We start from the raw sequence: 26,342 nt of genomic DNA, 5'->3' as shown, positions 1-26,342 counted from the left end.
TTCACTTTACCCAAACAGTTTCATGTTTGTCCACATCCAAGGGTACAGGGTGGCAGGGGGTGGTGCTGCTATGCGATGTGATGCGATGGGTGGCCCTCAGCTGGCCTTGCAACTCAACCGTGCATGTTGTCCTAATGACGTGCAGCGCCGGCTGTTCCTGTTCCTCCTCTTTGCCCAGAATTTTATTTCATTTCTGGCTTGTTTTGTTCTCTATTTAGTTTTTTTTTTTTTTTGGACCCTACAACTAAATGAGCATGTGGCCAGGACGAGGTCCTGCCTGGCCCAAAGGCTTTCCCGGCTCTGTGACAACTTTATTTCAGTTCAGTTTCCACTGCGGCTGGTGGCATTAAGTCGCCCTTTTGTATATATTTGTTGCATTTCCGCCCTTTGCCTTTGGACGGGCTTAGTCATTAGCCCGCCGGCATTGTGAAAGGGTATTTAAACGGCTCTTAAATTTGTAAAAGGGATTAGTGCGAAGTAAAGGAAATTTGGTTAGCACAAAGCCCCAGATAAAGGCAATCAAACAGAGTTAATTGAAAGCCAATTGCGAGGGAGAATTACCTGCATGTTCCTTATTCACCCACTATATTCGATTTGAGAATTGTTCTGCCTGTAGGTAAAATATATTTGAAATGAAAGATAACATTTTTATCTCTCTTTCTATTTGCACAGTCGACGGGAACGATCAAAATATTTCATTTAAATTTCTGGCCTAATGAAAAAAATTACAGCGAGAAGAGCATGAAATGGAAGCAAAAGGCAAAGAAGCAAAGAACTTACAGGGACGCCCGACAATCACCTGGGAGGAGATGACAAGCGGCTGGCACTTAATTTAGCGGATTTACATAAAAGTGCCCAGCCAAGCAGCCAGAACTCGCCTATCGAGGCATGTGGCTGCAGGTGCAAGTCCCCATCACGGCGTGGCATGCCCCTGGCTGAAACTTTGCACGGTGACAAAGTTCCCTACTTACGGGAAAAAAATTGTTCGGCATATGTTTCGGGTGCGGTCTCTTGTCTTTGTCTCGGTCTCTGTCTCGGCCTCGGTTTCGGTCTCATTTTAATAAAAAACAGGAAATGCGCTTAAGCTATTAAAAAAGTATTTAGAAAGTATTTTCGAGGCAGCCGCCTGGGGGAGAAAAGTTTTTATTCCACCAGGTGGCAGTGGATCCGTGGCGAACTCATCAAGTCGGGGAAAAATAAAAAGCCAGTGCCAAGATAAATTACAAGTCCGCATGATTAATGATCGCAAATGGTCCACTGTCCTTGTCCCCATGAACTTTGCTTTCGCTCACAGGTATTTATAGAACTTTTCCGGCCCAGCTTTTTGGGGAATTGGGAATTCGTCTTGAAATTGCATGGAAGCGGCCGATATAATCAAATTTAATTGCTTTAATGCGCTTGTGGGGAAACGAATAAATAAACATTGCTAGGGTATGCAAAGTACCAAAGCAAAAAAATATTTTTTTAAATGTTATAAAGTAACACCAACTAGAAACTTTTTCTAAAACTGTATGCTTTCAGTTAATACTTTGATTGCCTAAACTAACATTTAAAAAGATTTAAAATTATAGGATTTAAAAATAATAATACGCAATCTTAAATAATTTTTTTATTTTGGAGCTAAAATAGTTTAATTTATTTAATATTATTGTACGTATGGCTTGATTAAATGACTGCTTTAGCTTATGTTAAGGGTTTAGACCCGCACTAATTATAGCTTTCAATGCCAATATTGGCAAGCAGCAAGCGCAAATATATGCATATATATTTGATAAGCACAAACACACATCTATGCCAGGCCAAATGGCTGTACTGCATTGACACAGAAAATCGTACAATGAAAACAAATGCAAACAAAGCCAACGACACTGTCGCAAGCTGAAAGCCGGGCCAGTTACAAGGAGTGTAAACGAAACTCGAAAGAGGAAGCGAGGCTAAGGGAAAGGCAAATGACAACAAAGGAATTTTTCAATATTGCAGTGCGTTGCGTATACGCGCCGTCGGCCAAAACAAATAAAATTAAACAAAAGTGACAGCGAAGCGAACGTGAGGGACAGACCAAGGGTTCCCGAAAGGGGGAGTGCAGTGGATTGGAGGGGCGTTGGGCGATGGGTGGCGGCAAGTGGGTGGCAGGAGCCAAGGATGTTGGGCGAGAGACTGTGGCAGAATTCGGCCATTTTCTGCAGGGAAACGGAAACAAAGCGCAGGCGGAAGCAATTCATTTGTGTACTATATATGCGCCGTGTGTGTATATGTACTTGAAGCTAGTGCTATGTAAATTCGAAACAGATATTTGCACAACACCTACACCAAATTTTTAGACAGCACTTCCCACCTTCAAAAACGGAACAGCAGCTTAAATTTTACCCAAAAGTTGAAACAAAGGGGAGTCAAGCAATTTAAATGATATTTAATATAGATATTTTTAAAGAAATGCGTTCAATATTTTTATTTGAATAGGTAATCAAAGAAGAAAGAATTCAAATAACCTACAACTCCTTTTGTAGGAAAATATTAATAAAAGTACACTTATTGGCTAAGAAAACAGTTAGAGCTGTTTTATTTTATAAAAAAAATGGTCCACTATAGTAACATAAACTTATATATATAAATTCTTATTATCTATGGGGAGATTCATTTAGCGCAAATATTGAAAACTTTTGTCTACTTCGCTTAAACTTATATAGAAAATGATGCACTCATGGCTATGAAACTTAATTAACCAGCAATTATTTAGCCGCAATTATAATTAACCATATATTGCCAGCGCTTACAATTTGTAGTCGAAATTCATTTAATTTTATTAAGATAGAGCCCGCGCACACGAAATATTTGTGTTTGGCTGTTAGTAACCAAAGTATTTTTAATTTCAAATTGGGCATTGTGGCATGAAATTGCTCGGTGCGTGCCAAATTGCGGTGCATATTCTCCAACCATTCGAATTATGATTTTTGCCAATTATATTTGTGAAAATGGTAGCTAAACTGTAGTGCCGATGTGTGTGTACTTATGTATTTAAATTTGATTAGATTTTGTGCACTGCCATTTAATTAGCCAGAAAATATTTGGCCAAAAGAGCTCTCCATATTGCAAATCGTAACTGTGTTTTATTTTAGTTTTATGAAAATATTTTTGGTGTCTTTTTGGTTTAGTTTGCTCCATAATAACTTTTTACCTCTTGCACAGCTGCCAAAGTTCGCATTCTTATTATTGCACTAGCTGTGCACTTATTTTTCCAATTGCTTTTCCAACTGGCACACTTGCTAAATGTAAAATGAGTTTTGTTTTTTTTTCCCCAGCAGCTGTCTTTTATTTAAAATTGTAGTATTAAATATTACTAGCACCTGCTGGGTTTTAATAACTTTCGTTGCCCTTTTGACAAGTTTTCCTTTATGAATGGTATGTTACATTTTTTGTAGAGCCCTGGGATAGTTCATGCCATTTATTTGCAGATGTCCATTTTAATAGCCCATGTTTGGAAAACTCATTCCTAACGGTCATCAACAACTACACAGCTAATCAACCGAACCGTGAAAAACAACCAGCAAAATCGCAAAAAAACGTCAATCCCCAACGAACTAAAGTTTCGCAAACAGCTAAAAGCAACCTTGAAACAAGAAGTTGTCAGGAAAGGGGGCGGTACAGCAAAGGGGCGGGAAAGGGAACCACGATGATTGATATCACTTGTCAATAATCCATAAAATGTTGATTTGTTCATTTTATTGTTTACATGCATCACAATTGTCGACCACACCCCCGATCCCACATAACATCGAAAAGTTTTCTGTTTTCTGTTTTCCATTTGCTGCTTTCTGATTTTTTTGCTGTCAACGGCAATTTGATTATCAAATCGCATGCAAGACATTTTTTTCAGAGCTCCACATGAAAGCATAGACGCATTTTCACCGCCTCTTTGGATGGCGACGCATTCATCAACTTAACAGCAGGACATTGGCAGCAAAAAAAGAACTCTGATTATGTTTTGGCAGAGATTGTTCAACATATGCTTTGGTAGGTGCAAGCTGCCATTATTGAATCGTTTTTCTTTTACATTAATATACATTTGTAAGAAAACCCTATTCGTAATCATTTTGCTGGGCAAGCGCCTTAGCAAGTAATAAATACTTGTAAATTCATTTTAAGATCTAGTTTAAAAATACGTACATTCAGTAAAAAAAACTCCCTTTGTCTTTTATAATGATGAACAATTGCATTAAAGGGAGAAACCAGCAAATGGATGACAATTAAAACAAGCGACATTGTTACGTGCGTTAAGGAACTAAAGGATATTTTTCACTGTGCCATTCTTCTTCCCTATGTTGCGTTACAACGTGGCCACGCCCACACTTAAAATGGTGGGGAAAACCCGCAGATAAAAGAAAACTCTCGAAAAATAAGGAAAAAAAAGTGTGGCACAAAATTACGCATACGCCCCGTGGAGTGTAGCATCTGGCATATATGAAGCTTGATCCCCCCTTTCGCTCTGCGTACGTCTCAAAGTTGCCAAAAGATAAATACAAATAGCAAAGTTTTGTAGGGCAATTACAGTAAACCAGAGAGAGAAAGCGGGGGGAAGAGGAGAAACCCAAGGAGGGAGGAGGGATTTCGTTTTAAGGAAGAAATGTTTCTGGGTTTCAGTTTCATGCATAAAGCAAATGCTAATTGAATTCCTTGATAAACGAAAACGAACTTTCGTCCGCTCCGGAAATGTGTGTTGAGGTAGAGTTTGATGGGAAATAACCCTATCCCAGTTGTCCTGGCCGCAAGAACATTTCTCGACCGCAGCCGCAAACATTAGAAGAGCTGGCGATACACATCATCGCATTGCCTTGCATGGCAGCTCCATTTGTTGCGCTTTTTGTGACCATTTATCCTGGCAGAACCCAGCTTCCAGTTCTGCTAGAACACCGAAAAAAAATCGGAGTCTGAATAGATTTTTTAATACTATTTAAATTTCAATTCGTTTTAAAAAACATAACAATATTTAACTTGAGTATAGTTTTCTAAAAATTTCGCTGTGCTTTTCGATTCTTTATGACACATGTTCATTTTTATCGGTGTATTTGTATGTATGTGAATGTGTTGTGTCAACGCCAATTTCATTTCGGTGCCGGGCCCTTTGCCATTTCTCCAGCTCCAGCTCCATCTGGTATCTGGTATTGATGGTGAAGCATTTATACTTGTCGTTCAATGTCCAGGCAATGTATATCTTTGGTTCATCTGCTTCGATTCGTCCTGGATGGCTGTCCATGTCCTGCTCGGTTACATGCACTTGATGATGGCTTTTCAAACTCTGTTTGGCATTAAATCCTGCGTTGAATGCATCCACTTGGCGTTAAGTTATTTGAGTGTGGCCAAACAGAGCGGAGCCTGCGACAAAGGACGGCCCGTGATTTATAATTATATCCTTGGCCCGGTCTTTGAGCGGCGCATTAAGTGGCCGTCTGGTGAGTTATTCGCTAGCTTTGCATCTATCCGTTTCGCTCCAGTAACGGAGCATATAAATATTTCAAACCGCTGGTTGGCGAGGCTTAACTCTCGTTTTGTTTATGTTCAGATGTCCTGTTTATTGTTGCATCGCTTGTTTTAGTGGTGACGGCCAAGCCGCTTATGTGTGTAATCCTGGCCAGCGGTTTATTTGATTTGCCCCGACTTTCTGTTTGTTCGACGGCCTGGTCAAAAAATACTACGTACACACTCAATTGTTTTATGTTTTACCGAACTGTTTGCCTTTGCTCGAGTTTTTGGTTTGATTTTACTTTGTTTTTTTTTGCCTTTATTTGCTTTAGCTTAATGCATGCGCTGTATAAATTATTCATCAGTTGCCTACTCCTCTTTTCGGGCAATTGTCCATCTAAAATTAAGTCTAACTAAATAGTAGGTTTAAGATAATAATTTTAAAATAGGTAGCCTTGAAATAGAAAACGGATACGTTTTTTTACTTTCTATGTTATAAAAATTATCAAGTCCAACTAAAAATTGTTTTGCCAGCCTAAAAACCAACCACGACTTGTAAGAAATAGATGGTTCATTGATCATTGATATTCAATCTGAATTTTTCTGCTCCTTTCCTTTCATTTTCCTTGGATTTCTCTTCTTTGATTAAAGTTACTCGTAGTTGGTGTGTTTTTTTCTTGTTGCCCTTACCATCTTGCCATCGCTGTGCATGTAATATCGTTGCAGCTCCATTGCATTGTTCTAATGAAAAATGGCCAGTGGCAAAAATGTTGCTCAGCGGGTCATAAAACTTGTACAGCAACAACCGGAACACCGGCAACAACAATGGATAAATGAACAGCCCGCAAAATGTGCTAGATTGCACTTGCTTATCTATGCGCCGTCTATTTTCTTAATTTTTCTTACCATCCCTTGGCGCCGGCAAAATATTCCTCACAACTTACCCCTCGTCGCTGGCGTCCAGCATCTTAATTTAGCCGCTTTAGCCATAAACCAGAGCGGAATCCCACCAACCTTCAGTATTTCGCTTACTTCCTCGTTTTTCTCTTGCTTTGGCTGTATTTCGTAATTAACGCGCGTAATATGATCACGATTAAGAGTTTCTCTCTTAGCCAGCAATGCTTGGCAAGGGACTAAAGTCCTGCAAACTGTCTCATCTGGTGTTGGTTGTATACCGGGTATTAGAACGGAATAAGTGTATGCTATAGTTTCAGAATGCAGAATGCCAGGTAAATCTCTAGAAACTTTCAATATGATAGAAATGCGTAGACAAATAATAAGTTAAATATATTTAGAACCGTTGTTTAATGGCCACAACCGTATATTATCAAACATTTCAATAGCTAACGTTCCAAATTATTAGATTATTGACTTGAAAATAAAATATTTTCTTATATTTTTATCCGTTGGTGGTGAGTGGTATTTAGTTTTCGATCAGCATACAATCACTTTTCTCATGGTTGTTGCTGCCTCAACTTCATTAATTTGTATGCCACTTCTTTTTCCACCGTCTTTTTTGTGTGGTGCATAAAGAAATGAAAGCAGTCCGACCATTTCTTGGCCATAGGAAAATTAGCATAGATTATGAACAGCTAGTGTCAGGTTCTTAATCTCATCTCCACTTTACTGCATTCTGTTTGGCTTGTTTCCTACTGGAGTCAAGTTGTTGACCATGATGAAGAGCTTGTTATAGTTGCAGCTGTTGTTTTTTATTGCTCGCGAAGATATTTTCACTTACAGTTTATTGGCTAAGCCTGAGATGAGGTTTTAAAAAAAATTATACCAGAGATTTTAAAAGCCTAGATTTATTTATCAAATTAAGATATGAAATTGTATCATTGTATCTCAAAATAGTATTAGAAAAAATATTTTGAAGTTCATTTTTTTTGTCGAGCTTTAAAAATGCGGTGCTGAAACAAGTAATATTAAATGTATAAAGGATTAATAAGTTTTTTACTTAAGTCTAACATTACCGCCCATTTTTCAGACTTGATATGCGCGTAATAAAGCACCAGTTCCGATTTATGAAACTGTCTCCACATAAAGTATAATCGCTTGATTATTCATGAGTCTGCATACGCGTCGTATGCTTGATATCAACCAAAGCACGCACTCTCATGGAACTGCACTCAGGGGCTTTGCTTTTGTGCGGTTTGAACAAATCTTACTCGGGTATCAAGTAATTCACATTAATTTCGCAGTCTGCATAATTTTTTTTCAATTAAGCCCTTCCATCTAACATCCTCCATCTCGGTTTCCGAGCTGCACTCTGTTCTGCACTCAGTTCAGCATCCGTTGGTGGTTTTTCGAACGTCTACAGCACGCTGAGCAGACGAGGAGATGAGATTGCCTTTTCATTAAGATCGGAGTTCGGTCGCGGAATGTCTGCTCCCAAGTGCTTCATCTTTTTGTGCGTCTGCTACTCTGTCTCTTTTTCACTGGCACTATACGTCTCTTTCTTTAGGTTGCTCGTTGGCAAAGTTTTTGCATGGCGTTGATGGAGTTGGTCTACGGTTTCTGCACTCGTCTTGCTGATTGCCTCAAGAGCAGGCGCTTAATCATTTTTTTGTGTGCCCTCCAGAAGTCTTCGGATTCCCCATCCTCCACATCTATGCACACACTTGATTATGTGCATTTACAGTGAAATTAATTTCTACTTTACAGTTACTGGCAAACAAGGCAAAAAAAAAAGAGAGAGAGTAACTGGCAAAAAGGGGGAAAAGTTTTTATGCCGCTTGCGGCTTTGCCCTGGCAATTAGCAAAACGAAAACAAAAGTTCGAAATGCACATGGAAAAGTTATTGCGCCCCGATAAAATAAGAAGAGGGCGGGAAATTGTCACAAATGCCCGTTTGTGACATCAGCTAAGGGGGCGTGTCGTAAGCGGCTTAACAAAATACTTTTTGCGTCCCGGGACCGCTCTCCATTTTATCATATTAGCTGTGCGTTCGAGTGGATAAAATTTATTTTCGAAAACTTTTAACGAGATTTTTTATTGGTCCAGTCCAGTACCAGTGAACGTTTTCAATGCACTTACTTTATTTTTTTTCAGTGTGCTGGCAGGGATAAATTACAATTAGTGTAAAGCAAATGTCTCAACTGCCAGACAAGCTAAGACGATTTAATTGATAGCTCTTTTCCGCTAAATTTTAACTCTTTTGACCTTTGAATGATAACTGTAATATGCATCGCAAATGAAGTCGAATGTATTTATTTATTTCCCTTTATTTACAACCTGTTACGGCGTCAATTCTAACACATACTTAAATGTAATTTTCCGTAAAACGGCCGAAAAACCGAGAGCCAAAAGCCAGAAATGGCCGGGCACACATGATATATAGCCCCAGAGCCTGGCCAAAAGGATAAAGCGCGGTAACAACAACAATGAGCTCGGCGATAAACAGAGTCGGAAAAAAGAAAATAATGGGGGTCGATGGGTGGGTGGAAAATAAACCAACCCGAAACCTTTTTATTGATGCTTTTTACATGTCATAAAATATTTTTATAACATACTTTCGGGCGCAGGCCAAAAACATTTTGTAAATGCTCCGCACAAGAAGCAGCATTAAGCACACACACACCAGCACCCACATCTATAGTGGCATTTGCATTTACATGATGGAAGACAACCACGAATGAAATTTAAACAATTTAAGCTCTGTTTTTTAGTTGTGTGAAGCAAAAGACAATTTCTGCCTCCTTCCATTAAATCAACTTGTCACTTTTCAAAGCATAATTTCCCTGAGGTTAGGGGAAAAAAATAAATTTGTCTAAGCCCCTCCTGCCAACTTTTGGGACTGTTGTTTAGCATACTTTGAGGCCCTCATTTGTAGCATGTGTGTTGGAGATGTCAATGAATATGGCCTGCTGCGCTCGAAAATATGCAAAGGTTGGCAATGATAAAAATGGTTGGGCAGATACATTTGTCGAATTCCAAAAGTGGTGAAATGGAAATGTTTGTCAGACCTTCACTTTTTCATCTTTTTAATCCCACAAAATGCTACTTTCGTTCGTTTTTGAAATTTGTTTTAAAACTGTAGCATAGTTGGCGAGCCAAAGATTTTTAAAATTAATTCTTTCATGTGAAATATTTACAAATCGAAAAGTTACCTATCCGGCCCACCCATATGAGTATGAAGAGCTGACTTTTGAGAGCCTTAAACAAAATTCTAAGCTCCCTTTTTTACATTTATTGTGATTATGGGCTTTGTGACTTTTCCTTTCTACCATGTTTTAATCTACTTGTCCTCTCGGATCCAGCTTTAATTTTTGATTGAAGCATTTTTGTAATATTTTAAGTGAGTGACAGGAAACGTCACACAAGGCGTATGCTTAATACGCAAAGTACGTGAGCCTGTTCCGAAATAAGCATAATAAGGCTTCCGTCAAAGGAGCCCGAAAGCCAGGAATAAGTTAAAGGGTTGCCATGCATCGTGCTTCAAAACGCCATAAAGAACATGTTGGCCGGCCAATAAAGCGTAGACAGGAGAGGAAATGACGGAGGTCTGTAGGAGAACATCTAAATGAACTTCGCCAGGGACGAAAAATAACAGGGGTTTCGGCAGAGAAGGAGTCACGTTTCAGGAAGGACGACATGCGACATGCAAAAGGCCACAGGACGATCGAGCGATAGCACAACACACTCGCACAGCTACGTGAGGTCATTTGGTAAATGTTTTAACAATTTAGATAAAGTTAACACATTTCGGTTTTTCTTTTTGCCCCGAAATTGTAAAGGGCTTCTGCCGCAGGGCGGTGCTCTGCAAATGGGCATAAAATTAGTTGGGTCAGTCGAGGGATGTGACCAGAGGCGAAGTCGGATGCCCTTGACACAGCCGCACACACAGCGAACTTGGCCTTCAGCTGCCAGCGTTTATTATTCCGATAAGCAAAGTATAAAAAATCGACCAAAGAATACAATAGCAAAAAACACTCAACTCATTTGCCCAAAAATTCACTGCCCAAATCTGTTACTGATAACCGAGCGGAAGTGAACTTGGATAGAGATATTCATCTATTACTTGACATGCAGATGGGTGACTTGAAGCCATAATTAAGGCAAATTTACACGATATCTTTCACTTTAACCAGCGGTCCCTTAAAGTTCAAAAGCTCGGTAAATTCCAGCATTCAATGTTCGTAATCTGCAAAATTTGCATAATTTGACGTGCATTGCTAAAGCCGATATGGGCTTATGCGGCGAAGGCATAATAGCTACGTAATTCCAGCAATTACTGCATGACAAATAAACAATTCCACTTTGAGAAATATTCAACACAATTTAGCTTTTCCACAAAAGAAATTTGAATATTTTTAAAATTTGAGGATTTTAAATTTAATACCTTTTTTGGTATTACAGTATTGATGAAAAGCAATTTAAATTCTAAGATATTTCCGAGTTTTTGCCCCTAGTCCACTCTCCAGTGCAGTTGCCTTAAGCTGGTTACTGGTTTTGCCCTTAAATACTACTCAATGGAGTTCCCTTTACAAACAAAAATATTCGCTTCTATACTTCCTATCACGAAAGTGGCTTTCATGATGCTTCCGAATAATGCTCGCCCACAATATGCCCACAAATAGCGTTTTTATTTCGCATTGTAATCAACATGGCGAGGGCCAAAGCAAGCAGTGCAAAACGCAGCTGAAAAGGAAAATTAAACTGCAAAAACAACCGCATTGAGTTTGCCGGGCGAAAAGGCTCTTAGACACATTCCCATTCATTATGCAGGCCATGTGCAAAGGGCAGAAGTCTTCGAGTGGGCCGGGCCAAGTGATTCCGGACCAGAAACGAGGATGCACAGCTCTGAAAACGAGATCGCCGTTGCCTGCTGCCCGCAGACATTAGCATCCGAGCGATTTGGACAGGCAAGCCAAGAGCGAATCCGGCATTGCTGCTTGGAGAGTGCTTAAAATATAATTTTATGGTTTCCTTTTTTCCGCTCAGCTTCTGGCCCCTCCTCACAACTGGCTGTTAACATTTCGATTATACTTTTTAATTAAATTTCCAGACACTCTGAATGCTGCGCCATAAGTGCATTCAATTATTAAACAGGGCAAACATCTAGCAGCTCGTTCAATGACCCAACTCTATAGGGGCCTTTCTCTTCAAACGTTCAACTTCGATTGTTGGGTATTTAATTTTTTCGGAAAATGGGTTAAGTATTGAGCCACTCGATTCATGTTTTTATTTTGTAGCCTCGGATTGGGCTCTTTTTTGGGGGCTATTCCTGCATCCGTCAGCAGGCTCCGGGCCTCTGGTCTCTGACGTCCTGTCGGGCTTGGCTCTTCCTCAATTTTGCATGAATTGCCTGGTAGGGTGGGGAAATGGAAAAATAGAGAGTGGAACAGCCGGGGCCGACTGGGAAAACTAACCGGCAAATCGGAAAAGTCAGACTTTTTAGCTGTCTTGGCTCACTCTGAATATTCCTCATTTTTCCTAAATTTAGTTTCGATTTGGACACAAGGCAGTTGCATATACAGGAGAAAATCATAAATGCATATGCAATCTTTTGACATCCGGCATGACCAACCCTTTTCGAATGCCTTACTTACTTGACTGAGCCTAATTCTAGTTCAGTTAAGCTTTCGAGTCTGTTTACCAACAGGATTCCCCAACCTGGATACTGGTCCGAAATTTTCATAGGTATTCAGACAGGTCAACTCTAAAGAGCAAGCGTTTTGGGAAAAAAATGAAAAATGCGCTCTATCTCCATCGGGCGCAATTTCCGTCTAGACGGCATCAAAATCAACCTAACATCTTAGTTATTCATTTAACATTTGATTAGAAATTACGGAAGTGGATGCATATGAGTTGACTGACTTCAACGATGTTGATGATCAGCAAGTTCAGTCATCTGTTAATAAAAGGAAAACAGACTTGATTTCAGTGTGATAGTGTGATATGCCAAGATGACCAGGACTTTGTTTATGATTTTAACTAAAGTTTTACCAGGTGTTGCTGGAAAAATATATAAAAAGATGATGTCACTGGATTATCTCTTGTTATTTTGTGTGAGCCATATATTTCAGCTCAACAGCTTTTTCAAAATAAAGTAATAAATAAAATACTTACCTGAAATAAATTTTGAGCTTTTCTCTATAAATTGTTTTATTTAATTTAAATAAAAGCAATTTTTAGACCACATAAGCATAATAAAAATAACATTAAAATTAGTTTTCCTTACTTCTAATTAATCTCAATAGTAATCAACATATTTTAATTGAAAAAATAGGACATTGAAAACAAAAGAGATAATAAATACAATACATTTGCCTTTTATTTTCTATGAAGGAAAACAGAAATATTTGTTAAGCTTTTGCAAAAAAAACTCGCTTGCAATTTGGAACTCGTGGTTCTGTGTCATATTTCGGATACGAGATGAAAACGAAAACCCACCACGCGCATTCAATTTGCGTTGTTTGACAAGCACCGGCTGAGTTTTTGAGCATGGCCTAAGGCCACAATTTTTGGATGCTAAATCACGGGACGGCAATTGGCGACGCGTGTCTCGGGCCTGTTGACATGGCTCCGGGTCCCCATCATTGGACACCCGCATGCTGTAGCCGTTTTTCCTATTTCATAAGCCGCAGGTCAAGTCATTATGCATGCCCTTTGATTGGCGGGGGGTCGAAAAATGAAGCTAATTTCGTTGGCATGGCCAGCCGGCGTTTGAATGGGCTTAGAGTCTGGCAAGCTACTTGAATTAATTTATCTTATCGCCGGCTGCCTGCAGTGGGAGCAATGATGTGGGGGCTGACGGGAAAATGGGTCCCTGACGAGGGCCAGTCCGCATCATGCATTGTTGACGCTCAAGTTCCACTTATCAGCATCAACAGCAATAAAAGCAGTAGCAACAGCAACAGCAAAAGCAACAATGACTGGCAGCCATCACGGGCTTCATTTGAGGGCATAAATTGTTATGCCATGCGCTTTTCACGCGACGACCCGGTTTTCTACGCCATTAGCCGCTCAAGTGGAGGGCTGAAAAAAAGTGTTGCATACTTAGGCGCGCCGTTTGTCCTTCGGTGAAATTCAATTTGCGCTCTCTTTAAGAACGCTTCACATTGGTCCAGGGTGTGTGTTTGTGTGCGGCCAGCATGCCTCACAATGTGGCAAGTCAATTATTTTCTTGTTTAGCAAATTGCTACACATTCTGGTTTAGTGTAGACATTGTTGGGCCTGTGCTTTGCTCAACTTAGTTTTACCCCAAGTTACCCGTGTGTCTGTGCCACATCCTTCTCATCCCTATCATCATCATCATTGTGACGGCTTCGTTAAAGTTATTTCTTCTTTTCATGATTTCTTGGTTAACAGACACGTTTCTTAAGCGAACAAATACACGAAAAGAACCATAAACAACCTTATGAGTTTGTGCATCGCGTCTGTATGTTGTTCTTATTTAGATGCAAATCTGCGAGCTTCCAATTAAAAATTATATCAACACATTTAGTTACAACACATAAGTACTTGTATTAAAAAGGGATAAAAAACGACTAAAACTGCAGTTTAGTCATGACTAAAAGGCTTATGAAATATGTTGAAACTAAGCTTGACATAAGTTTTTGGTTATGTAAAAAGGCAAAAGCAAAGCATTTCTTGTGCACAAACAAAAAAATTTACAAAAAACAATAACAATTTAATAAAATAATAGGTTTTTGTAAGTATTTAGGAGTATTTTTACTGCATTCTTCGTTAAATAAAAATAAATTTCTCGACTGAAAAACTTTGAAATGATATTTAAAAAGCAAGGATTTTAATTTTCTATAATTAAAGGCTTATGCCATTGTTATACATTATATACATTATATACATTACACATCTTTAAAATAAATTACGACATTTAATAATTATTAGAGAGAATTTTATCTCTCACAAAAATACAAAAATGTTGTAAAAAAAAGCATTTAAACGTTGTTCTAGGGTTTTTTGAAATATATTAGTAATAGTTTTCATATTATTAGATCGAATTACTTGGAAGTAAATTAACTCCTAAATGTAGTGTCAATTCTAAAATTATACCAGATTGGTTAATGAAATTGGGTTGTTGATTTCATTTGGATTTTTTTTCAGTGGTATTAACTCCATAACGTGTCTGGATTGAACTAAAGTAGATTTTGGCGATAACCGGACTCTAATGCTTGATAGATGCCTTTCGCAAGTGCCTTGCAAGCTTACTCGCATTCAGCTTACCACTAGTAAGGATGCAACTCGGAATGCAACTGACAGCTGCAAGCCATTAATGGGCTGTGGAGGGCCAAAGATTGAGCTTAAATAAAAAATCCTCAAAAATTTCCCATTTTAGGTCGTCAATGGAAGGTAGCCAGGAGAGGGCAGCCAAATTGACCAATTAGAGGAGCTGGTTGGGGTCAAAATAGTTTTAGTTTGTTAAGGCTTGCATAATTTTTATGCAAGCGTGCGTTGTTATTTGCCTTGTTAACAGCAGCGTCAGCAGGAGTCGGGTTCAGAGTCCTGGCCCATGCATTCATGGCAACCTCAACGACAAAGCCAACGTCGTTGCTCAAGTGCACCATGAAAAGGACACACACACGTAGCAAGCAGGAGGCAGGAGTCAGGAGGACGAGGACGAGGAGCAGAAAGGCCAGGCCAGGCAGCAGAGTCATAATGCAAATATGCCATAAACTCAAAATGTCAGAGCAAAGTGCAACAAGAACAGCGGAGGACGAGCAGGAGCACAAGGATTTAGGACACAGAACGCAGAACCCAGGAGGCAGGACGCAGGACCAGGGATAAGGACAGCAACGGCAACATCTCAACATGATGTGCCTTTGTTGCTATTGCTACTCAGAAGACCAGCTTGCAGAATGGCCAGGAAGACAGGTCCTGCGATTGATGGATGGAAGCAAGGATGAGAACGAGACGGAAGAAACGACCGAGGAGATGCCACAATCAACGTAATTATCCGATGGCATTGAGCGTGCTTAAATTGTCACCTCAAGGAAAACCGGCTGACCAGGACAAGGCGAAGGAATTTCAATTAAACTCTGCAGCTGATAGAAATATTTGCACATTTATTTTAAGTGTTTAAGTAAATAACACCAAATCTGTTTAATGAAACACAAAGGCAGCTTCGTCTAAATTAATCTGTGCAGCAAGGACAACGGTCAGTTTTGTAGTTTTCCGTGTGCGTGTCAGCCCTAATTGGCTTAATATATTTAAAATACGTATGTAAATTGAGCAAAGCCAAAGAGGGATCAAAATTAAATTTAATAAATCAAAGCATATTGAGCATGAAAATGAAGGTAAGCTTGGGCTAAATACTCTGTTTTAAATACCTGAGATATTCTCTCATTTAACGCCATTAAAGAACGTTTCCTGAAATGAAAATGAAACATCTTATGATCCCTAATAAACCCAAAGCGAGCTCGGAGATTATTTAAGCGAGGAAAATGTTAAGGATAACAAACATACCGTCGTTAATTATGAAAAATTATATATTGATGTGACTGGCCCGAAGGTCCAACTTCTGGGCAAACCACGTGGCGAAAGGTTATTTCCACAGCCATTAAAATGAGCAATGAGCCCCCCGACAGCTGGACTCTCGGGCATATGGTGCGTATAATTGCAGTTTATTAAGTGACTTCAGAGTATACAAAAAAAATCTGATTCTGTGCGTTACAGCGTTGCGTTAAATTTGCAATAAAGAAATATTTAATAAACTCAATTGCGTATTGTAATAAAGTTTACTACAGTACAACTTAAATACAAATGGTTGTGTCGGCGTTTAAGTATAAACGCTTTTTAAAAAAAGAGTATTTCACAATTTTAAATTCATTCATTAATTTATCAATACAAAAACGAAAAAGAATTTGTAGTCTTACACGACTCAATGCACTTAAAATAACAATAGATTTTGAACTATAATTTTGCAAGATTATAATAAAATATTTAAATGAACTACAGGAAACAAGCCTAAATATTACCAAACTGAATTCTGTTTTGCGCTATAAAAACCAACCAAGTTATAGGTGCGGATGAGTACTTCAAAAACCAATCCATGGAAACATCGCAGGTGTCAGCTTAGAAGAATTCACCAGCGAAATGATTGATTTAAAGTATTAAAATCGATGTTTTTTATACCCTTGCAGAAGGTATTATAATTTCAGTCAGAAGCTTGCAACGCAGTGCAGGAGACATTTCCTACCTTATAAAGTATATATATTCTTGATCAGCATCACTAGCAGAGTCGATCTAGCCATGTCCGTCTGTCCGTCCGTCTGTCCGTCCGTTTCTACGCAAACTAGTCTTTCAGTTTTAAAGCTATCTGCATGAAACTTTCCCAAAAGCTGTCTTTCTATTGCAGGTAGTATATAAGTCGGAACGAGCCGGTTCGGACAAATATAGCATATAGCTCCCATAGGAACAATCGGAAAAATAAATTTAAAAAAAATTATAACTTTTCTGTTTTTCATTTTTTTTTAGTTCTTCGACATATAATAATGGTTTATTATTTCAGAATTACGGTTTAAATTTCATCAAAATCGGACGAATATATCATATAGCTCCCATAGGAACAATCGGAAAAAAATTAAAACAAAAATAGCTGTTTTTAAATTTTTTTCTTAGTTTTAGTTCCACCTAAAATAAAGTATAACTTATCGTATAAATAAATACAAAAAAAATCAACTCACCGTTTTATTTAGATTGTAAAACTTGTTAGTTAAAACTATTTCAAAACTTAATTCCCGAAAATATCTAAACTGACTAATGGGGTATTGAATAACAAAACACAGAATGAGGATTTCTATCATAATTTTGGCGAAGTTTAACCATAACCAAAATATTTTAAAATCTATATCATCTATCATTTTGTAAGACAAAACCATTATGTAAACCAGCATTTTAAAAAGGTTTACAAATAGCTGAACATTTAAAAAGTCCTGAATCGATGCGCCTACAAAAGAAATTTCCCTAAAAAGTGCTATATTTTTCTTTACCTTTCGAATTCTAGAATATAGGGGACCAATTATTCACCTAAGTTCTAATGGCTCTAGGTGAGGTCGCAATCCGAAACATATATTTTCGAAAAGTTCGGAATAAAGCACATTTAAGCTTAGGTACCAAACAAAACCGCATAAAATATGGTTTTTATGACTTAGCAGCTTAACAAAAGGAGAATGAGAAATAACTCTCGTCCTCGTCCAAATCTAATTTTCTTCTTGAAGGACAAAGATCTCACCAGCTAGAAAAGACGCAGATATCTATTGAATAGCTTAATCACCTCATTTCCATATCAATTTTGCTGTCAGGTGTTGACAGGTAATACCTTATTATAATACAGTATTATAATACAGTATTATAATACAGTATTATAATACAGTATTATAATACAGTATTATAATACAGTATTATAATACAGTATTATAATACTGTATTATAATACTGTATTATATATGCAAAAGATGTGTTGCACTTTTTTATTAATCTTATTATGAAAAAAAACATTACATTTATTTTTTCATAAATATTTCTTAAATCGACTGCATTTCATATTGTTCCATTTTCAAAAAGTATGTTTTTCTCTTCGAAAACATTTACACAGAACATTTTTAAACAAATAATGAGTAAGCATTAAAATATATAAAAAACGTTTCTCAATTTTGTATATTTTATTAATATATGCAACCCAAAACATTAGAACTATTTAATTCTTCTTAAAAACAAACTGCAAATCTATCAATGATTGCTATCAATTTCAACAATTAGTCAAATCAAGCAGATTTACAATTTACAGTTATGCATGTTTATGTAAATTATTTATTCAATGAATGCGGCTTTAATGACAAATGTGATCAACGAAAACCGCTTAAATGCATTGCGGGTGTTTGTGTTCGAGGGTTTATGAGGTGGCTAGTCCGCCTGTTTCACATTAATTGTAGAGTTATTTATGAACATTAATGCATATTCAACTAATGACCCTAAAACACATACACATTCGGTTTAAAGACTCTTTGCTGTGTGCAAACATTTGCATGGTAATGCCATTAAAACCATCTCGCCTGTAAAATATAATAACATTGAATGGAATAGTTCCGCTGCCTAAGCGTTCATTGATTTAGGCAAATATTAGCTTAATACAAGAGCAGATACGCATTAAGACTTTTTAGCATAATTGGCTGTGGTTAATGGGAGACTGTGAATTTTCAGCAACTGTCATAAACAGCAAGGGACAGTGGCCCTGAAATGGTTTGAAGTCGCCCAGGGGATCAAAGAGCCTACGCCCTTCCCATCCGCTCTCTATTTGCCACGTTGGAGTATGTCACTAATTTTATAATGCAAGCCACAAGACATAAAATCTAAGCCCTGAATTAGGAAAATATTATTGAAGATTCTTCAAAATAAAATATATATTTTTTTTAATTTAATTTAATTTCGCAAGCATTTAAACTCCAATTTTATTAACATTCAATAAAACTTAACCTTATTATTTATATTATTCTTGTTTTTCTTAATAAATTAAAATAAATGGTAAATATACTGTTAGGATTGTATATAAAAATATAAGTGTACTTTTTTTTTTTTTGTTTAATTGTATCTGAACACCTTTATTTAGTTTGTATTGAAAACGATGATTCCTTTAATACTTAAACAATTTAATTGCTATTTTAAAAGCTCGTAATGTTGCTTTCAAAAACCAATAAAACAACATTATTATTTTTATATTAAGAATTGGCTAAGTTTCATTAATTTTATAATTTCTTTTACTCCTTGCTTTTTTTTATATTTGCATTATATGTCTGAAATACAATGTTATTAATATTTCTGTCTCGCACTGTTCTATAACATTTGGCTTCGTTTTTGTAGTTCCACCATCCTTGTCTTTGTGGGAATGGATATATCCGGCCATTTCTGTGCGGGTCCTGTCAAATTGCTGCGTTGACAACTGACATGTGCCTACAGTCTCCTTGTTCCTCCATCTGTTTTCTCGAGAAACGTTAGCTTTATTATAGCCTTTAATTACTGTTGGCTAGTTAGCCAGCTTGCCAGTTGTCACGGCCAGCAAACTTAATACCGCTTTCACTTGCTTGAATTTCAAAACCTTTCGTGTTTACAGCACTTGCCTGTAATTTTATTACATTCCTATCTCGCTCTCGTCGGCCTATCTTCGACTCTTTCTCCCTCGCAGTGTCTTCTATTTCAGCCTGTCTCTTCATAAATAATTAATGCCTTTGAGGTATGTAAACTAACAGGATACGGTTGTTCAACGGCATGTCCTTGAGTGTGTGTGCGAAAACGAGTGTCTACTTTATGTCCTGTAAATAAATTTGAGTGCGTTAGTGTAATTGTGTTTGCTTTGGCCAACAAGTATTACCTTCCTGCATATGTAAATGGCTATAAAGCCAAGACTTTCGGGTTAATGAGTGAATCTAGTTAACGGTTGTTAGTGGTCCTCCTGGTTCATCAGACATAGTTAGAAATTTGATATGGACATGGGTCGATCGTAAAAAGTTTGTTGCTTATAATTTTATTAGATTATAATACTTAAAGCTTAACCATTATTGAGGTTATTATTTTTAATGTGGTAGTTATTATTTTGTTTACCAAGACTAAATGTTTTACTATACATTTAAACGTTTTTCAATTAACTAGTTGTATAACGTTCCTTACGCCATCTAATATAATTTTTACTACAAGTCAAGGATATTTAAATGCAATGTGTTTTATTCAATGGCGTATTATTCCCTTAGTTCACTAAATCATTGCCATCAATTTATGTTCATTTTGAATACCATTGAAAATGTGTTAAGCCATTGCAGTTCAATAAAATCGGACACTTAACCTCATGTCTCGAAAAAAATCGATAGAGCACATAGGTGCACTTCTCAAGTTTCTATTCTTTAATCAGCCCTATCGAAATTATTGCTTTTTAGAAAATAAAAATGCACCTGCGTAAATGCAGGTAAGCCGACAAGCTGATGCTTATGACAATGGCGTGCAATTTAAACACGCCAGCCAGCTTAAATGAAAAGCAGCCGCCGGAGAAGAGGCCACATCGCAACATTGCAGTAGGCGAAAATTGGTGTCTAATAAACACATAATCAAGGTTCATTTGCTGCAGGAGGCACTAAATTGCATTAGCACAAAGGCTGACATGCCACCGCCCACTTGCCACCTTTAGCCCGCACAGTTTGCCAACTTGTCGACAAATATGTGTGCAAGATATTTGGCCTACAGGCGTGTCGTGTGGTTGCTCGATTCTCCACCCGACCCGAAAATCCGTGACAGTTTAGTTTATGGCCCATAGCATTTTAAGGTGTATCTCAGTTACATTCGAATGCACTGCTCCGGCAAGGGCAACAGCAAAGTAAGAGCATTGTAATGACCTTATATGCCTTCGAAGCATGAAACACTGTGCTCCCCTTGGCAAGGAAGCTCTTAAGCTCCAGAAGCTTCTGATCAAATTCCACCGGTTAAGTGAGCAAATACAAGTAACACCATCCATTCAATTAATGGTTGAATGCTCACTATAATCAATTGTGTCGAGCTTATTATTAATTAAAATAGATTTAAGATCAAAAGCCGCTCAGACTGGTATTAACTTAAAAAGTCAGGCATCAATGGCAATATTACCACGCAATTTAAAGTACCATGGTACGCAAAAACAGGCAAAAATACCAGAAGTTTATTAAAAACAATTTGTTATTTAGCTTAAACTTAACTGTTAATTTCAATACGCTACTAGCTTTTGAATTGGTCTGGTACAGACTGCATTTAGGTCTTGAGAACCATAAGGTTGTAATAAGAGAGCAGAGCCCGACTGCGCTAACAACCGCAGTTGGGCACAAACCACCCACTTGCAGAACCACCCACACAATAGCCACCCAGCAGCCCAATTTCCCAAAAACACCAGGCAACACTCTAGTGCACCTACCCACTAATTGCTTTGGGCGTTGGAATGCCGGCCAGTTTGGCAGTCGGACAATGGCACTCGGTTTAGAGTGCTCCTCGCTGCAATCACGACCCCATTGTGACCTTAAGCAATGGCCGAGCCGGCTACTAATATGTGCTACTGGTGCCACGCCCACTAATTACGGTAATGGCTGTTCGCCCAACGGGGTGGTTCGGAAAATTGTTAATTAATTATCAATGCATAATGCATTTATTTATTACGCTTTCGAGTACAGCGGATAACTAATCGGAGTCAGAGTCGGAATAGAACAACTGCTTCGTTTTGCGCTTAACACATCTGATCTTGGGACCCTCGTCGGAATCCGATTCCTTGGCCTTGGAAGTGCTCCATCTGGGTTCATCGGACATTTCCCCGTCGGCCTCATCCTCACTTGAATCCTCTTTGTTTGAGTCATCTACATCTCCATCCCCATCACTATCCTGCTCATCGAGATCCGCTGGCTTTGTGGCCGTATTGCGGTTGGTGTGTATGCCTTGGGTGTTCTTAGCTTTGGCACCAAACTCCCGACCACGTGGCCTATTGCGAGTCATCTCGCGACACTTCTCTCGCTCCTCTTTTCGCAGTTGGGCCAGCTCCTCCTTGACGCGCTGCTCACGATCCTGGACGGGATCAACGCCCATGTCCATTACCACCTTGACACAGCCTGTTTGCGGCTTATTCATCGCGCGATTGCGCATGCCTTGAACGTGACTCTGTCCGAATTTTGAGTCCAGTTTGGGGCGCAGCGTCATCTTGTCCTTGATCAATCCCTGGCCTTGGTAGCAGGTCTCCTGGCGCACATACAAATGGCTTAGGTGATCGGTCACCGGATGGTGCAACACGTCGAAGACCTCGGCGCCCACATGGAAGGTCTCGCTGCCGTCGGACCAGCGAACCAGCCTCGAATTCGACTCCATCACCTTGTATTGGTTCTCCCGCCATCTCATTGTTGTCTTGAGCCGGTTAATGAAGTCCTCGCGAGACTGCTCGTCCTTCAGATCTTCTGACGTCATGCGGTTCTCAAATAGCTGAGTTTTGTAGGCTGCGGATTCCAGTGGTATGAAATGAGGTACCTTTAAGAAGTGAGACGGACCTCCAAGAAGTCCACTACTATCAGCTGGCACGGACATCTTGAATTTGCCCGTCAACTTGTCTCCAAAGATTTTCCGGTACTTATCATCAATTGAATTTTCTTTGGGTTGGCCAGTTTCTTCCTCGCTGCTAAAGGAGATCTCCATCTCAGGCGATTCATTGCGAAGTCTTTCCAAATTTTCTTTGGGTTGGCCAGTTTCTTCCTCGCTGCTAAAGGAAATCTCCATCTCAGACGATTCATTGCGAAGTCTTTCCAAATTTATTGTTTCACTTGACTGCTGATCGGAATTTATATGAAGACAGTCGGAAGAATCTGATAGGTCTTGCAGTAATTCCATCTTGCCTTTAAATTCGGTCGGTTCATCTTCTGAGCATGGACTTGGAATGTCTGGCAATGTCCTGGAGGGCAACGATAATACATTGCCATTTGAACTAGAAACTGGAGAAATTGGTATTTTTTCCTTGTCATTATTATCTCCTTTGGGTTCTTCTTCTAAGCTTTGACTATCAGGAAATGACTGGTCCTTGGAGTTCGATATTTCGGTAGGTTTCATGGATAGTGATGAGGGAACACTCCCACTTGAACTGGGAATCGGAGGAAACACTGTGGGCATTATAATCTTGTCATTATAATCTCCTTTCGGTTCTTCTTTTATGCCGTGGCTATCAGGAAATGACTTGTCCTTGAAGTTCGATATTGGGGAGTCTTTCAAGGAGCGTGATGAATATACACTGCCACTTGATTTGTAGCAAGGCCCAGATCTGTCGCTTAAGACACGATTTTTATCGATTCCTTCCAGTTCTTCCTCTGAGCTACCCACGACTTCTATTGGTGAAATGTTTCCCCTGTCGGATAAGATTGTTATAGAGTCACTAGAAGAGGACATCGAGACTGAATCAGCTTGTTTTGAGGGCAATATTTCGTCCCCATCCACGCGTTCATCATTTGGTTCCGTTTTAACGATCAAGCTTGCAGAGTGCTCAACATCTTTTGGAGAGTGTTGGGAGGATCTCACCTCGGGCCTAAAGCTGGGGCTTGAGCTGGAGCCAGATCTGGAGTCAGAACTGGAGCCAGAACTGGACCTTGAGCTGGAGCCAGATCTGAAGTATGAGCTGGAGCCAGAACCGGAACCGGAACCCGAAGAGGTGGAGGAGCGTGCCCCCTCCGACCGCTCTATAAGGGGCTTTTGACCTGTGTTCCCCACAGCCCCATTTGACGTTGGTCGCCGGGTACGGGAACGGCTCTTATGCAGTTTACGGTCAGTTGGGTTGCCTAGTTCATCACCGCTGGGGGACGACTCTTTCCTTGGGCACCTAGAAAATTAATTGGGCTTACCTAAAGCCTGCAAATTGCCATAGCCACAACTCACCCATTATCGAAGATTCTCGAATTTTCCTCATTTAAGCCTAACACAAAAAAAAGAGGTAAAAGTAACTCGCTGACAACATCACTTTTTATTTATACGAACCACGCAGACTTAAGCGATAACGCTGTGCATCTGGATCAACCATAAGAAAGCTTTCCACTTATATGCGGTAAAATAGTAAAAAAAGAACTACGTCCACTGAAACTTTTTCAGAAAAGAATGTGTATTTCCTAATGACAGCAGACACAATCGATAATAGGTAGAGTTGTCACCTTTAATTTTATCAATAAGTGTTGTTAAAGACGTTAGGTGTTTAAAATTACTTTTATGTGTTGGTATCTAACATTAAAAACAGATAAACAAAAAATGTGTTATTTATATAAACAGACAGAATAGTTATCGTAAAAGGCTTTTATTTTAATTTAGTTAAAAACAGGATATTAATTACTCAACTCTGGATAAATTATGAAAATACTCATAATTCAATGATGGTTTTTTCTAGAATGAAGAATTCGAGCCATGCCATATGCCATAATTTCCTCTAATTAAAAAAACAAAAAATAAAATCCCTTATTCATTTAATATTTTGTAGACAGCAAGGACCTTTGTGCCTTTGGACCGCTCATGCCACTCATGCTCATTTTACATGCCAGGGCAATAATACATGCATCGCCATTTCCCACTCGTCATCGACTCTTGACGATATGACCCGGCCCTTTTCCATATGGGCATAAGCTCTGTGCGTTTTTCCATTTTAATATTTTTATGAGTTCTCGATTAATTAAAACTCAACAGCAAGCACCTGCCCTGCGAATCGGCGGCTCCACGGAAACGCATATTGGATATTATCCGGCGAAGAGGTCATCAACTCGAAAGCAGGACAGCCGCTGGCGAATGCGGATCAAATGATTTATTCATAAATTCCGCATACGCTAAGGGCACAAAAAATGCTTGTAAGCCGCAAATAATTATTTACAATAAGTCGCCTGTAATGAGGTTACCGTGGCAGCCGTAATAAGGATTTTCAGCGTAAATTAATAAACGGAGAATGAAACGAATGTGCCGAGTAGTTGATGGCCATATATGGGTGCAATAATTGCCTGTCAACTGCTTAACGCTTTGCTTGGCCCGAAGCACCCAAAGGTCACCAGAATGGTTTTAATTTAATAAAGGTAATATATATGAGAGAATTAAATTTATTTAATTGATCGTAGTACAACTTTAAAATGCGAACGAAAAATTTATTTCATTTAAAAGTATGGCGTATTTTTTTGGGTGTACCGTGTGCAAATACAACTTTATAAACATTTTAAAATCTATTTTAGCCAAGTGAATTGCGTCAAAAATGAATTCAATTTTATAAACTCAAAATCATCCGTCTCCATGACAACAAATCAGTTCCACTCTAAATTTCTGCTTTTATAATTTCAAAATTAACAAAGTTTTTATTTTCAAATTAAATTTTAAACTAAAATATGGCATACAGCGGCGTGCGGCTTCCCGGAATTTTTTGTCCGGATGTAAGATTACACTAATAAAGAGTTGCCTTTTAATTTAAACGAGTTTTATTTAATTTGCCAGGAAAGCGTTGAGCAGTTTGTAAAACTTTACGGAAATGATAATTTTAGCCATATGATAATGGCTTTGACCGTTAGTCCTCCATATGATCGTCCTATTAACGTGCACTCCACACCAGCTCATCCGCCACCGAGTATGATGGAGGTCAACCCGTTCCGGCTTAATGGGAGTCCACCACCAGTTGATGAGAGAAATCTTAAATTTAATCCTCGATATGGAGAACAGTATGTATTCAAATATAAGTGTTTCTTTTATCTTATTAAATATTCGAAGGATCAGGCCCGCATCAAATGGTGGCTTTGGTGATCATTATAGCCATTTGTCAAGTTTCATAAACTTTAAGCCCGCAATTCATGTGAGACATGCCCGGCCAGTTATTCAAGATCAGCGTGAAAAGCAATACCATTCTGAACAGTACCAGCATATGAATTATATGTATCCACTTCCACCTGGGCCCAGATTTCCCTGGCTTTAAAACACTAATATAAGGCTAAATCCAGTTAAGCGTTCCCCTTCGCTAGTTTATTAGTTTTCATAGAGGAACAGTTCAAACACAATGTGCATATCTGTAAAGAAAAGATTATTTTGTATTACAACTCGGCGGTGAATCCCTAAACTAAGAATAAAACATAAGCAAGTATGTCTTCAAATTATTATTTAATTCCGAGTGGCAAAAGTTCCCATTGGATCCAATAAAAAAAACAGGTATTTTCTGCTAAATTTGAGAATAGCACAAGCAGAAAAAGGAAAATAGTGCAGAAAAAACCACGTAACAGTTTAAAATAATTTCCACAAAAGTTTTCGGACAAAACAAGGGAAAAACAAAGAGTGAGCAAAAGTGAAATAGAGCTGGAATCGTTTGTATTTTCTTTCTGTTTGTTTGGAGCTCTCAACTGCGCCATTCAAGTTTGTTAAACATTAAAATGGAGCTGCCATAGAAA

The 26,342-nt window shown here is 38.6% G+C and overlaps 2 protein-coding genes across 3 annotated transcripts; one reads left to right on the top strand and one right to left on the bottom strand.

The window, feature by feature from the left end:
* Positions 1-21,574: 21,574 nt before the first annotated feature.
* LOC108136676 (RNA polymerase-associated protein LEO1) lies at positions 21,575-24,150 on the bottom strand. Its single transcript, XM_017257999.2, has 3 exons — positions 23,926-24,150; positions 23,827-23,863; positions 21,575-23,770 (listed from the first exon to the last, which is right to left on the bottom strand). The coding sequence occupies exons 1-3, from the start codon at positions 23,966-23,968 to the stop codon at positions 21,607-21,609; spliced, it is 2,244 nt and encodes a 747-aa protein (XP_017113488.2). The 5' UTR covers positions 23,969-24,150; the 3' UTR covers positions 21,575-21,606.
* A 1,019-nt stretch (positions 24,151-25,169) lies between these two features.
* LOC108136832 lies at positions 25,170-26,051 on the top strand. 2 transcript variants are annotated; one of them, XM_017258250.2, is made up of 3 exons: positions 25,170-25,343; positions 25,405-25,625; positions 25,681-26,051. In XM_017258250.2, the coding sequence occupies exons 1-3, from the start codon at positions 25,299-25,301 to the stop codon at positions 25,874-25,876; spliced, it is 462 nt and encodes a 153-aa protein (XP_017113739.1). In that variant the 5' UTR covers positions 25,170-25,298; the 3' UTR covers positions 25,877-26,051. The 2 variants fall into 2 exon arrangements, with proteins under 2 accessions (XP_017113739.1, XP_017113738.1); XM_017258249.2 differs by having other exon boundaries at positions 25,171-25,343; positions 25,675-26,051.
* The last annotated feature ends 291 nt before the right edge of the window (positions 26,052-26,342 follow it).

The sequence above is a fragment of the Drosophila elegans genome, unplaced genomic scaffold, assembly GCF_018152505.1.
Source record: "Drosophila elegans isolate 14027-0461.03 unplaced genomic scaffold, ASM1815250v1 contig_476, whole genome shotgun sequence".
In the NCBI taxonomy this organism is placed as follows: domain Eukaryota; kingdom Metazoa; phylum Arthropoda; class Insecta; order Diptera; family Drosophilidae; genus Drosophila; species Drosophila elegans.
The sequence above is the reverse complement of the archived record's forward strand: the minus strand, read 5'-3'. Positions and strand labels throughout refer to the sequence as shown.

Excerpts from the sequence above, each read along its gene's own strand:
- LOC108136676 (XM_017257999.2), bottom strand. The coding sequence starts at position 23,968 with ATGGTTGATCCAGATGCACAGCGTTATCGCTTAAGTCTGCGTG. Across the intron at positions 23,864-23,925 it reads TTATCGCTTAAGTCTGCGTG|GCTTAAATGAGGAAAATTCG; the intron begins GTTCGTATAAAT and ends TTTTTGTGTTAG. Across the intron at positions 23,771-23,826 it reads TCGAGAATCTTCGATAATGG|GTGCCCAAGGAAAGAGTCGT; the intron begins GTGAGTTGTGGC and ends TTAATTTTCTAG.
- LOC108136832 (XM_017258249.2), top strand. The coding sequence starts at position 25,299 with ATGGCATACAGCGGCGTGCGGCTTCCCGGAATTTTTTGTCCGGAT. Across the intron at positions 25,344-25,404 it reads CCGGAATTTTTTGTCCGGAT|GAAAGCGTTGAGCAGTTTGT; the intron begins GTAAGATTACAC and ends TTAATTTGCCAG. Across the intron at positions 25,626-25,674 it reads AATCCTCGATATGGAGAACA|GATCAGGCCCGCATCAAATG; the intron begins GTATGTATTCAA and ends AAATATTCGAAG.